General features: G+C 40.7%; 1 protein-coding gene across 1 annotated transcript; it reads right to left on the bottom strand.

Moving 5' to 3' along the window:
* Positions 1-557: 557 nt before the first annotated feature.
* Positions 558-10956, bottom strand: impdh2 (IMP (inosine 5'-monophosphate) dehydrogenase 2). Its single transcript, XM_032565433.1, has 14 exons — positions 10060-10956; positions 8711-8759; positions 8354-8455; positions 8199-8273; positions 7623-7829; positions 6255-6342; positions 5955-6154; positions 5223-5313; positions 4838-4933; positions 3179-3322; positions 2700-2844; positions 1295-1438; positions 1079-1162; positions 558-903 (listed from the first exon to the last, which is right to left on the bottom strand). Exons 1-14 carry the CDS (start codon positions 10155-10157, stop codon positions 882-884), a joined length of 1545 nt encoding a protein of 514 aa, XP_032421324.1. The 5' UTR covers positions 10158-10956; the 3' UTR covers positions 558-881.
* Between the last annotated feature and the right edge of the window lie 44 nt (positions 10957-11000).

The following is an 11000-nucleotide window of genomic DNA, read 5'->3' as shown; positions in this document are numbered from 1 at the left end:
AATGACAAATTTCCTACAGTAGGTATTTAAAATAAAATGTCTTAATGTATGTCTCTAAATAAGGATTTTTGGCAACATTGAGGATAAAAATGGCTCTTTGGACTGTAAAGATTGCAGAGTTATGGTTTAGGTGATATTAAGTTGTTTCTTCCCTTCTTAGATTAAAATATATCCTCACTGCCTGTCTGACTTTATTATAAACTGGTAGCAAAAACCTCTCATTACAAGCAGTTAAGCCCAACAGTTCACCACATGCCCTCAGCTGAATCCTTTTGTCCCTTGCAGACTCAGATTTCTCACTACAAGCTGTAGCAAGTCCTCATGGGATACGAGCCCCCCTCCAGGTAATGAGACCCTGGTAACCCTACCTGCCTCTTCACCCTTAAACACTGCAAAGGCAGGTTAGGTATATTCTTAGACGCAAACTTCTTCTTCTTAAGCTTGTTTAGTTATTTAATTATATGCAGACTGACTTGCATATAAGTTGCTACTAGTTAAGGAATAAAAGTACTTCCTGAATTTTGACTTTAATCTTCTAGACAAGAAAAACAGACAAGTGTGAAAAACAATGAGGCCTTTAATTTTTTTTTTTTGCTTTAAAATGGACAAACATGGAGATATCACAATAGGAGTGAACTTCCCTCCTCATTCAACTCATGCATGCACCTATTAATAAAAGCTAATTTCGCAACATTCTCCATTACACACACACACACACACCCTACAATGCATAGATGACACTGAAAGGAAGACTAATGGATCTCTGGAAGAGTAGTGATTTAGTGTAATCTGAAGTCGGCTGCAGGATTCTAAGCAGGTCTTGGAAGAGGTTGTAGTGTCATCCGCCGGACTTGATTCTCCACTTGAACGCGCCGCTCCTCTCAAAACAGACGTTTTTCGTAACTGTGGGAAAGTCAGAAGGAGAGATCACACGACTCGCTCAGCGTCCAAACTGAGGCACCAAGAGGAAGTCGAACCGAAGGCTTGTGTGATTGTGGTGAAGACACGAAACTAGCGGATTAGGACAATGGAATGTGAAACCGAGTGGAAAGTACCAATTTGTGTGTGTTTTATATACCTGTGCAGACTGTGGACTCCGCCCTCTATCTGAGCTGATGATGTTCTCTTTTCAAATTTCAGCTCTCCAGAGTACATCAGGGCTCTAAACGGACAAAAACGAACCATTACGTCACCAGATGTTGACGGGACAGTAACTGTCCTCTAAGCTCATCTGTACCTCTTGTATCACTGAACTGGGGACTGCGACACTTTGATGGTGTCGGCGCAGCCTTACCTGAGCTGGGTGAGGCTTTTGGCGCCGATGTCTTGACAGGAGTGCTGAGTGCCAGCCAGTATGTAGGGGACAAACTTGTGGATGGAGCCTTTGTCCTGCACAGCTCCAGAAACGCCTTGAGCAACTTTAATCTTGTCGCTCTCGCTGTGAAGGAAGAGATGGAAAAGTGGAGTGTCGGTTAGGTGAGTCTGGTGGGGTCAGACCTGCTTAACTTGGGTAAATGTCAGTAATCTTCATTCATTTCTTAAATCTGATTTCAGATTAGTCAGGATACACCGGACTAACCTGAAGTACTGATAAGACAGTACACCCACTTAAAGGGCTTCCCATGACGAGAACAATAAAACGGACCTGACCTCCAGTAGCACGTCACCATATCATGTTCACAACACAAAACATATTTGAGCCAATAAATTATGAACCACATTTAACAGCAACAACACAAAGTTGCGTCAATAGGAGTTTTGTTTTCATTTCGTTCTACACAGCTTTACGTTGCCGCCTCAGCATTTAAAGTCAGGTTGAAGTTTGGACTTGAACTAGGCCATTGCAACACCTTGGCTCCTTTCTTTTTCAGCCATTCTGTTGGACAAATGGTGTCATATTTGTGTTTTGGTTGTGTTCACTGGTTGATTCAATGACAGCAAGAGGTTTAGGTCCTTTGGATACAACACAAGCCCAAATCATCAATACTCCACCACCATGCATACAGCTGGTACAGAAAGAAATCTGACATGTGTTATATCCAAAAATCTTTTCGTTGGTCTTAAATTTCAAATTTATGCTCTTTTTGCAAATTCCCTGAGCATAGCACTGCTTCACATCATCAGAAAACTGGCTACAGTCCAAATGTTTATACTCTTCAACTAACTCTTTTGACTGTAAATCTATTTTTTAAAGGGCCTTCAGAAATTTTTTACAGTGGGACTGTAGGATGATAGTTGGGAATACCCTTAAAACCCCTCCCAGATTAATGGGCACCACTGATTGCTTGGAAAGGTGGAGTTAAACTTTTCATGCACATCTTTTCCGTTTTGGTTTTGTACATTTGAGATGCTAAAGCTTTTTAGACTCTAGAACAGCTTTTTTCTTGTCTGTAAAGCCTCCTAATTGAAAGAGGATGTGCTTTCATGTAGTCATGACTGTATTAAGATCAAGTGCAAAACCCCTCCTTGCGGCACACTTCGGTTTTTATGAAGTTCCTGTGGGGGAAAAAAAAAAATCACTGCATGAAGACATTTCAGACATTTCCTGAAATCTCTGCCACTCTTTTCTAGCAGGCTCATCAGTCTGTGCCACAAGATGCTGTCTAGATACCACTGAGAATGAAATGAGGAAGACGTGATGAAAGCTGGGGGGGGGAAGCAGAATACTGTGGCAGCAGGATGTTGTGTGGATTGCATACCTGAAGTATCTGTTTTGGGAGCCGAGGTTTTTGTCCATGGCGTCCAGGGAGCCCATGCCGCGGTATTTCTTCAACCGAATCCCGTCGGAAAAGAAATATTCACCAGGAGCTTCGCTGGTGGCAGCCAGCAGAGAACCCATCATCACTGCGCACACACACGCACACACACACACGCCCACACATATATATATAAAAATGTTTCACCCAAAGCAGTTTCTGATGCAAATCTATTTAGAATCTACAACATGGTCAGTCAAGATACAATTGTGTGTTGAGTGACCATGGTTCACCATTTGAAAACTACTACATAACTCTATGAACCAACTTCTAAAAAAATCTTTAAACAAAAGGCGCACACCTTCTAACTGCAAATTATTTACATTTCCGTCTATTGCTACAGGTACATACACACACCTAAATTGACATACATCGCATCCTAAAACTTTTATTTCTGAGCGTATTTCCTCCGTCATCCTCACCTGTTGATGCTCCCAGAGCCAGGGCTTTGGCGATGTGCCCAACAGTCTGAATGCCACCGTCAGCAATGACGGGCACACAGAAACGTCTGGCGTACTCGGAAACTTTATAAACGGCTGTGGCCTGGGGTCTGCCGCACGCCAGCACTGATAAAACAGAGTCAAAGGAGTTACCATGGACGGCCAAGGAAGAGTACCAGTTTAATTCCAGTCTGATGACTGGCTTTAGACCCGCGCTCTTCACATGATCTGTTTAAAGTCTGATTTTTGTTCTTTTCTGCTTTTACAGATCTAAAGTAAAAAAATACAGAATTCATATAAGCTAATTTGATTTTTAAAAAATGAAGTGCATGTCGCGTTTTAAATACAGGAAGTGATAAAAGAATACATGAGTAAAAACACAAGCTGATAATGTGCCTCTTCGTGTTTGCTACGTGTGAAAATGAGGAAGTTAAAGTTGCCACATCAGCACAAAAAATATCAAACCATGTCCAAAACTCTCCATATTACTCATCTGCCAGCATTAAGCTCAGTACAGCCGGCTGATAGGTTTCTGAAACCGACCAATCAGTGTTAAGAAAGAGGAACAAGGACGATCAGTAGTAAAGTTATTCACTGATTTTAAGGATGCGTAATGTCGGGATGACAGAGTTTTCACTCATTGAAACTTCCTCCAGTGTGTATGAAAGGCATTAGCAAAAAATGCTAAAAAGGGCTCCTCCTTTCATTTATTCACCATGAAATATTTGATTGAAAAAGTCCAGCAAATCATTGTTAAGAGGAACATCTTTGCTCTCCCTATCTGCATTCATGAAAGTGATCAAACTGCTGCTCAAAAGTTTAGTAAAAAAGTCTTTATTTACATGTTTAGAAAACAAAACAAAAAAATCAGAAATAAAAGGATGAAGCTTTAGTTTGAGCTGTCCTCAACATTCTTTCAACTTTTGGTATCCTACTGCATGTCTAGAGAGCAACAGGTCAGAAAAGTTGGTGGAGGAAGACCATGGATGGTTAATAGATCAATGGATGCAAGAGCAAGCAAACCCCAAAACTCCAGCCACTAAAACCTACACCCACAAATGCAAAGCTGTTACCAGAAATACTTAAATCAGGGATTGACATTTTAAATAAAAGATGTGACTGTAGAGGAGCCTTGAACCGGTTCCTGACCAATAACTTTATCTTGTGTCACACCTGGTTTGAGGAACTATTTTACAGCTCATGTTTGGAAACATTCAAAAATATAAAGATTGACGTTTTTAACTGCCTTTATCATATAATACTATCAATTACCACAATTTTAGTGCTTTATTTGTATTAACTGTACATGTGAAAATGAGGAATAAGGCATCAATAAGACACTTTCAGAATCCAAACTGATGTCAAATGGATGCCACTTGTTTTCTTCTATCTATCACCTGTATTACAAACAATAAGAACCACATCTCAGAAAAATGAAAAGATGTAAAAAGAAATAAAAAAAGGTATTTCACATCCATCTGGGATGTAGCATTATTGTTCTTGTTACAAACTTGCAGATTCTAACAACACTATTTTTCCAAACAAACTGAACTGAGACATCAGGATCAAACAGAAAGATGAGAGCAGAAGGAGTGGAGCTGTGTTATTTCCTGAGTTCGGCCATGTTTCTGTGTTCCTCACCTTCCTGTGTGATGCAGATGGAGCCGCTGCCCATCCCCACTCTCAGGGCATCCACGCCTGCATCAATGAGGTTCTTGGCCTGAGCCGCAGTCACCACTGCCACAGACAGGGGGAGACAGAGGACCAGTAAGAACTCAACCAGAACCTCAGAACTCAAGAGAATTTAAAAGATTTCTCACTAAAAGTTTACATTTTTGATACATTCCCCATCAAAGATAATGACAAAAATACAATATATGCTTCTTCTATCACAATGATCTGCTTTTGGAGAATAAATGGCCTCCAGAACAATATTTCCAAACAGTTCATTTGGGAAGCAGAGATCAGTAGAATTAATCAAGGACACTTTTACATTTCAGATGTAGAAATTAATCTGTGTGGTTACCATTGCCTCCAATAACTTGTAAGCTGGGGTACTTTTCTTTAATGTATTTGATCATGTTGATCTGGAAGACGGAGTTGCCCTGAGACGAGTCCTGTTGACAGAAACACATCATCATCATCACTGTGACGTTACTGCAGATATCTGTGGGTACAGATGTAATTGATGAATGGTAGGACACGACGAAGTAAGGAGGAAAGTCGGGGGGACACAAAGAAGAGGGAAGCAAGGGAGGGAAGACAAAAAAGAGGAAGAAGGGAACGGATGACAAAGAAGGAAAAAGAAAAGACCGAAAAGAGGTAGGAGGCAAAAAGGATTTACACAATGAATAAGTTGAAGTATGAAAACTAGAGAGGGACAGAAGAAAGAAGGAAAGATGCAAGTTAAGAACAAATGAAAGCAAAGTAGAAAACATGGAAGAAGGAGGACAGAGGGAATAAAGGTATAATACAACAAAGAAAGCCAGGAGTGTGGATACAAGGAAGAAAAGGAAGTAGCAAATGGGAAATGAGGAAGAAAGGTAGGACGGATAGGAAAATAATCAAGAACTGGAGATTTGCCACGATGAAGAAAGGACACCAGAAAGAAAAGGAGGGAGGACAGACAAACAGAAGGACTGTCGGATGCTGAAATCAAACTCCATAGCTCTCCAGACTGGTCCAACAAAAACTCTGGAGTCTCTAAACACAGTCGTCCTCCTCGTCCCAGCAGACCAGTAGAAGCAGAAGTGCTCACCAGTACGACCACGTCCACGCCGCTCTGCACCAGCAGGTCCAGTCTGTACTTGTCGTCATTGTGGGTTCCGATGGCGGCGCCACACAGCAGCTGCTTCCGGGAGTCTTTGGAGGCCAGAGGGAAGTCCCGGTTCTTCTTCAAGTCTGTACGCGCAATGATGGCCACCAGGGAGCCCTCCTTATTCACGATGGGAAGTTTACCTGCAGGAGGAACCAGGTAAACACACTGAGTTTGCATAGTTCCACTTTGGCTACATTTAAAAGCAGCAAGTTGTGCAAAATGTGTTTTTTTTCCCTCCACCTTTCTTGCTCCTCTGGAGGATTTCATTGGCTTCTTTCAACGTCACTCCAGCTGGAGCAACTACTAAATCCTCCTCCCTAGTCATCACCTGCCATATTGGTAAGAACAGCACACTCATTATTATTCATTCAACTCATAATAATCTTTTACTTCACCAACTCCAAAGTATTTTTTGTGATATTAAGTACATAAGCAAGTCAGAGAGACAAATCAGAAACAATGTGTTCTACATTTATATTCAGACGGCTTTTTGTAGAACTCATCTCTACCTTTTACACAAATATAGAGACTGAAATATTTTCCCAAATCTACACAGAGAAGTACAAATCTTGTCAGATTGGAAAATTTCTGTAAGCAACAATTTATAAATCTGGCCAAAGATTTTGATTGAATATGAAAAGCGGCAAATCTTATTTCAATGAATTTCTTCTTGCCAGTCTTCTATTAAAAAATGAAAGAAAAAAAAAGGGTTTGTGGAGTGAGACACTAATTGTTGTCAATAGATTCTGAGATACTGACCTGATGTAGCAGAGCCAAACTTTTTCTATTTCTTACAAACTGAAGCTACACTTGTCACTTTTAGAAAACTGCATTATTTCCCTCCCACATCTCAACTGTGGTAGAAAGTGTTTGTCACATCTAGGGGCTGAAACGATAAATCAGATTAATCGATTATTGAAATAATCCTCAACTAATTTAGGAATCGATTAATTATTAACTGGAGAATATAGACTCAAAACAAAGCAATTTGCTGAAAGAAAACAACATATTCAGAGCAGTAATTAAGCAAAACTGTGCAAAAATATATACATTTTGCATTTCAGATAATAATACCTTAGTCTGTAAATAGCTTTCTAGCCAAAATTTCACCCGGTTCAGATTTACTAAAGGAATTCTATGTTACTGCATTTTAGGCAATAAAATGTTACTCTTTCTATTTAAAAAAGGAGCTAAATTGTTTGTCATATTTAATGTTTTTCTAATATAGTCCCAAACAGAATTAAGTGGTTAAATAAAAAAATCTGTAGAATGTGCCATATCTTTTCTCGATTTAAATGTGAATCATCAGAATAATCTATAGATTAACCGATTACTAAAATGATCAGTTAGCTATAACCCTAATCACATCCATTTCAATAAAGTTTTTGTAAGTGGACAAAAGCACACTGAATACTTTAGCAAGGCGCTGTTAATAAACAAGTCACAGTTAAATGATTAAACCCAAAAGTGCCTAAAATAGCTACTGAGCCCAACAGAAGGTATACATAAAAAACCCCCACTTCATCTTGAGTACTTGATTAAAACCACAAAAGCTACTTAACTTTGTTGAAACCTGACACCTGTTTTAAGTTTATGAATATTCCTCACCTCACTTAGTGGCAGGTTGTGGTCGTCCTCTTTCAGGAAATCGATATCTCTGGACGAGATGATTCCCACCAGCTTGCCGCCCATCTTGCCGTTGTCTGTAATGGGGATGCCACAGAAGCCGTGGCGCGCCTTGGCTTGGAAGACGTCTCGCACTCGCTCTTGGGGGCTCATCACCACAGGGTCTGTGATGAAGCCCTGCTCGTACCGCTGGAGGGAGGGAGGAAGCGTGGGAAGACCGGGAATTGGGATGTGGAAGGATTGGGGAGTTGGAGGCCGCAGCGGAGAGAGAGCAACACAGGGAACATAAAGCAATCACTGACTACGTTCTACAGCCGGGAGACGAGCAACACGGAGAAAAAAAAAGATTGCTCTAAAAGGATCAACAGACAACATTACTGCCCCCCCCCAGGAAGTGGGACAAACATGCAAAATCAAGACAGCGAGATGATGAAAATGGGGTTGGATGAATAAAAACAAAGAAAATATCTTAGATCAAACAAAGTCATTACATCGTAGGAAGAAGTGTAACCAAAACAGCAGAAGAAGAAAGAGCACAGTGAAGCTTTCAATCAGTACCTTGACTTTGCGAACTTCATTAGCCTGGAACTCTGGAGTACAGTTGTGGTGGATGAAGCCGATGCCCCCCGTTAACTGAGACGGAAATAACACACGAGTGAGTGAGTGAACATCACTGCGTCCTAAAGAAACCCTGGGTCTCTGCGATCGCTCACCGCCATGGCGATGGCCATGTTGGCCTCTGTTACTGTGTCCATCGGGGACGAGACGAACGGTGTCTTCATGGTGATCCGTTTGGTGAGCGCTGATGTCAAGTCCTGAATGAGAGACGCACGTCAAAATACATCAGCTTAGCCTGCAAATCTGTGTCAGATAACAGGGCTAAACTTAGCCCCTTCAGTTTAAGTCTCACTGCGCTGAAACATGGCTCACACACCTGTTCATTCTTTTAATGTCACACTGTGAAAAACCACCAAGAATTAATCTGAAATTATACAGACTTTATGCAATCCAATCACTTCCAGTCAAAGCACAATGGAGAGGCTACGGCATGTTTGTGCATATTTACTCACCACTTGTTCAGCCGTAAAGTCGATGTAGCCAGGTAAAATCAGGAAGTCACTGAAGAAGAGAAAGAATAGCTGGTTACACATTTATCCATCCTAGGAGCCTTCATAAAGTCGTCTTCATAAACTGGAGATAACTGATTTAGAAACTAAGCATTTACACACCGAGGTTAGTTAAAAACGTCCAAACTTACTTTAGCTAACACTAGCTGCTTAAACGTACCCATCTTCTCTACACAAATAGGAGATAAGATAAGATAAGATTTATTGTCATTGTCATCAACAGATTACAACGAGATTGAGATACAAATCGAATAGAATTAAAACTAAAGTTTTATATGACACTGATCTGCTTGTGCTGTTCCAAGTTCACAGAGCTACAATGCATTTTTCACATCGAAATCTCTATATTTTCAGACTTACACTAGTTTATTCTGAATTTATGCCTTTGTTTTTTCCCCCCTTAAACAATCAGGCTCAAATATGAATCTAAACCAGACGAATGGAAGAATGGATGACAAGAAAGGATAGTTAGCAGACTGGCAAGATGGAGGAATAATGGGATAGAGAATAAAGTTTAGAAATAGTAGTATTATAAGTGCATGTGTGTATATATAGTCACACATATAGCTCTCAGTATTTTTTCTGTGTCCACTGGTAACCAAGCAACGACATTTCGTAGCCAAATTCTTGTGTCTTTGTGCAATGACAATAAAGTAAATCCAAGTTTATTTTTCCATGTTATCCAGACCTGGAAAACACTTCCACAGAGCTTTACAATTTCCAGAAACCTTCAGTTCAAAGGACTAAGCCAATCTATTTGACTGGAAAACATAATAAAACAAACTTCCTTGAGTAAGTTCAAGTTATGACATGAATTATTTAAGCACCTCAGAGTATGATATTTCAGAAGAGGACCAGTTAAACAAGAAATAAGGCTAAAAACAGAGTGAGTGTCAGCCGGTGAGCCAAGCAGTGGTGGTTTTTCACATGGGCAATATGGCTCTGCACCCAGGGGGTCTTTACATCACAGGGTGGTCTGAGCAACAACAAATTGCTATAGTGGCAGAGAAACGATGATATTAAATATGCGCTCTAGTTGTAAAAACACTAAAATAATCGCATTTCAAAACGCTGTTAGGATCACCCTGACATCGTTTAAAGGTCTTTCTAATAATAATTTACAAGGGGTGACATTCATACATGACCTGTAACACAGGAGGCATAAATCATTTTAAACAAAGTAATCCTTCTTTAGTATTAAGCTATGACGTTTTGTTAAGAAATCCCCATGATTCAAATACGAGCAACGTCAACATTTAAACCCAAGTTATTGGTGTTTATCTAGTGTTTACTTGTATGTGAGGCCGTCTCCACAGTTGAACAGCTGCTGTCCCGTCAGCCCGTCCTCCGGTACGTAACTGGTCTCCCCGCTGATCAGGTAGTCCGCCATGGTCAAACTCTCCAAACAGAACCAAACTAAGAAACCACCTTTACAAAAAAAAAAAAAAAAAACCTAGGTATTGAGGGGGGCGCAGAATGTGAAACCGGACGGACACACCGGCTGGTCAACAGCGCGGATCCAGAACTTTCCTCCCTCTTGCCGTGAGTTGAGCTCCGTCCGTTTAGCTACCGGTCCAACCTTCCTCCAGCAGCTGCTGTGGGTCCTGCTGTCTGGGTGTGCTTAGCTGCTAAAACCAAGCACAAATGTGGAGTGTGTAAAAATGATTTCGTCCCTTCATCAGGCCTCTGCGTCTCCGCTGGCCTGCTGCTCATGTTCAGTCCGCACGTGCAACCTGCTCCTGACAGTTTCCGACACCTGACGTTCACATCCGGGTAATTCGCCGGGTTTTTTCCCCCCCCCTTAAGAATCACCAAAAATATTTTCATTATTACAAACATTTATGACTTTTGGACATAAATGTTAACATTTTTTGGCAGTTTTTTATTATTATTATTTTTATTTCGGAATGAACCTTTTCGCTACGTCCCGCTTAATGACTCTAGGGGGCTCTGTTGCTCCTGCACACATTAATTTCTCCTGTCCTGACATTTGAGGTTGAAAAGCAGGTTTACATGGTCTTTTAGCTGTTCTCAGAGAATACGACTGTACCGCAACAGAGGGCCGAACACAATAAGTTTAGTTCATCTTACCATGTCAATGAAAAATTTTGTATAGGTTCAAATGGGTTCAATGGAGTTAAAGACAGGACAGTAAATAACCAAGCACGTTTTTGGACTGTAAGGCAACAGAGACATCAACTGCACCACTGTGCATTGGATCATTTTAATACAT

The sequence above is a fragment of the Xiphophorus hellerii genome, chromosome 1 (assembly GCF_003331165.1).
Source record: "Xiphophorus hellerii strain 12219 chromosome 1, Xiphophorus_hellerii-4.1, whole genome shotgun sequence".
NCBI classification, from domain to species: domain Eukaryota; kingdom Metazoa; phylum Chordata; class Actinopteri; order Cyprinodontiformes; family Poeciliidae; genus Xiphophorus; species Xiphophorus hellerii.
Note: the sequence above shows the minus strand (reverse complement) of the source record. Positions and strands in the feature narration are given on the sequence as shown.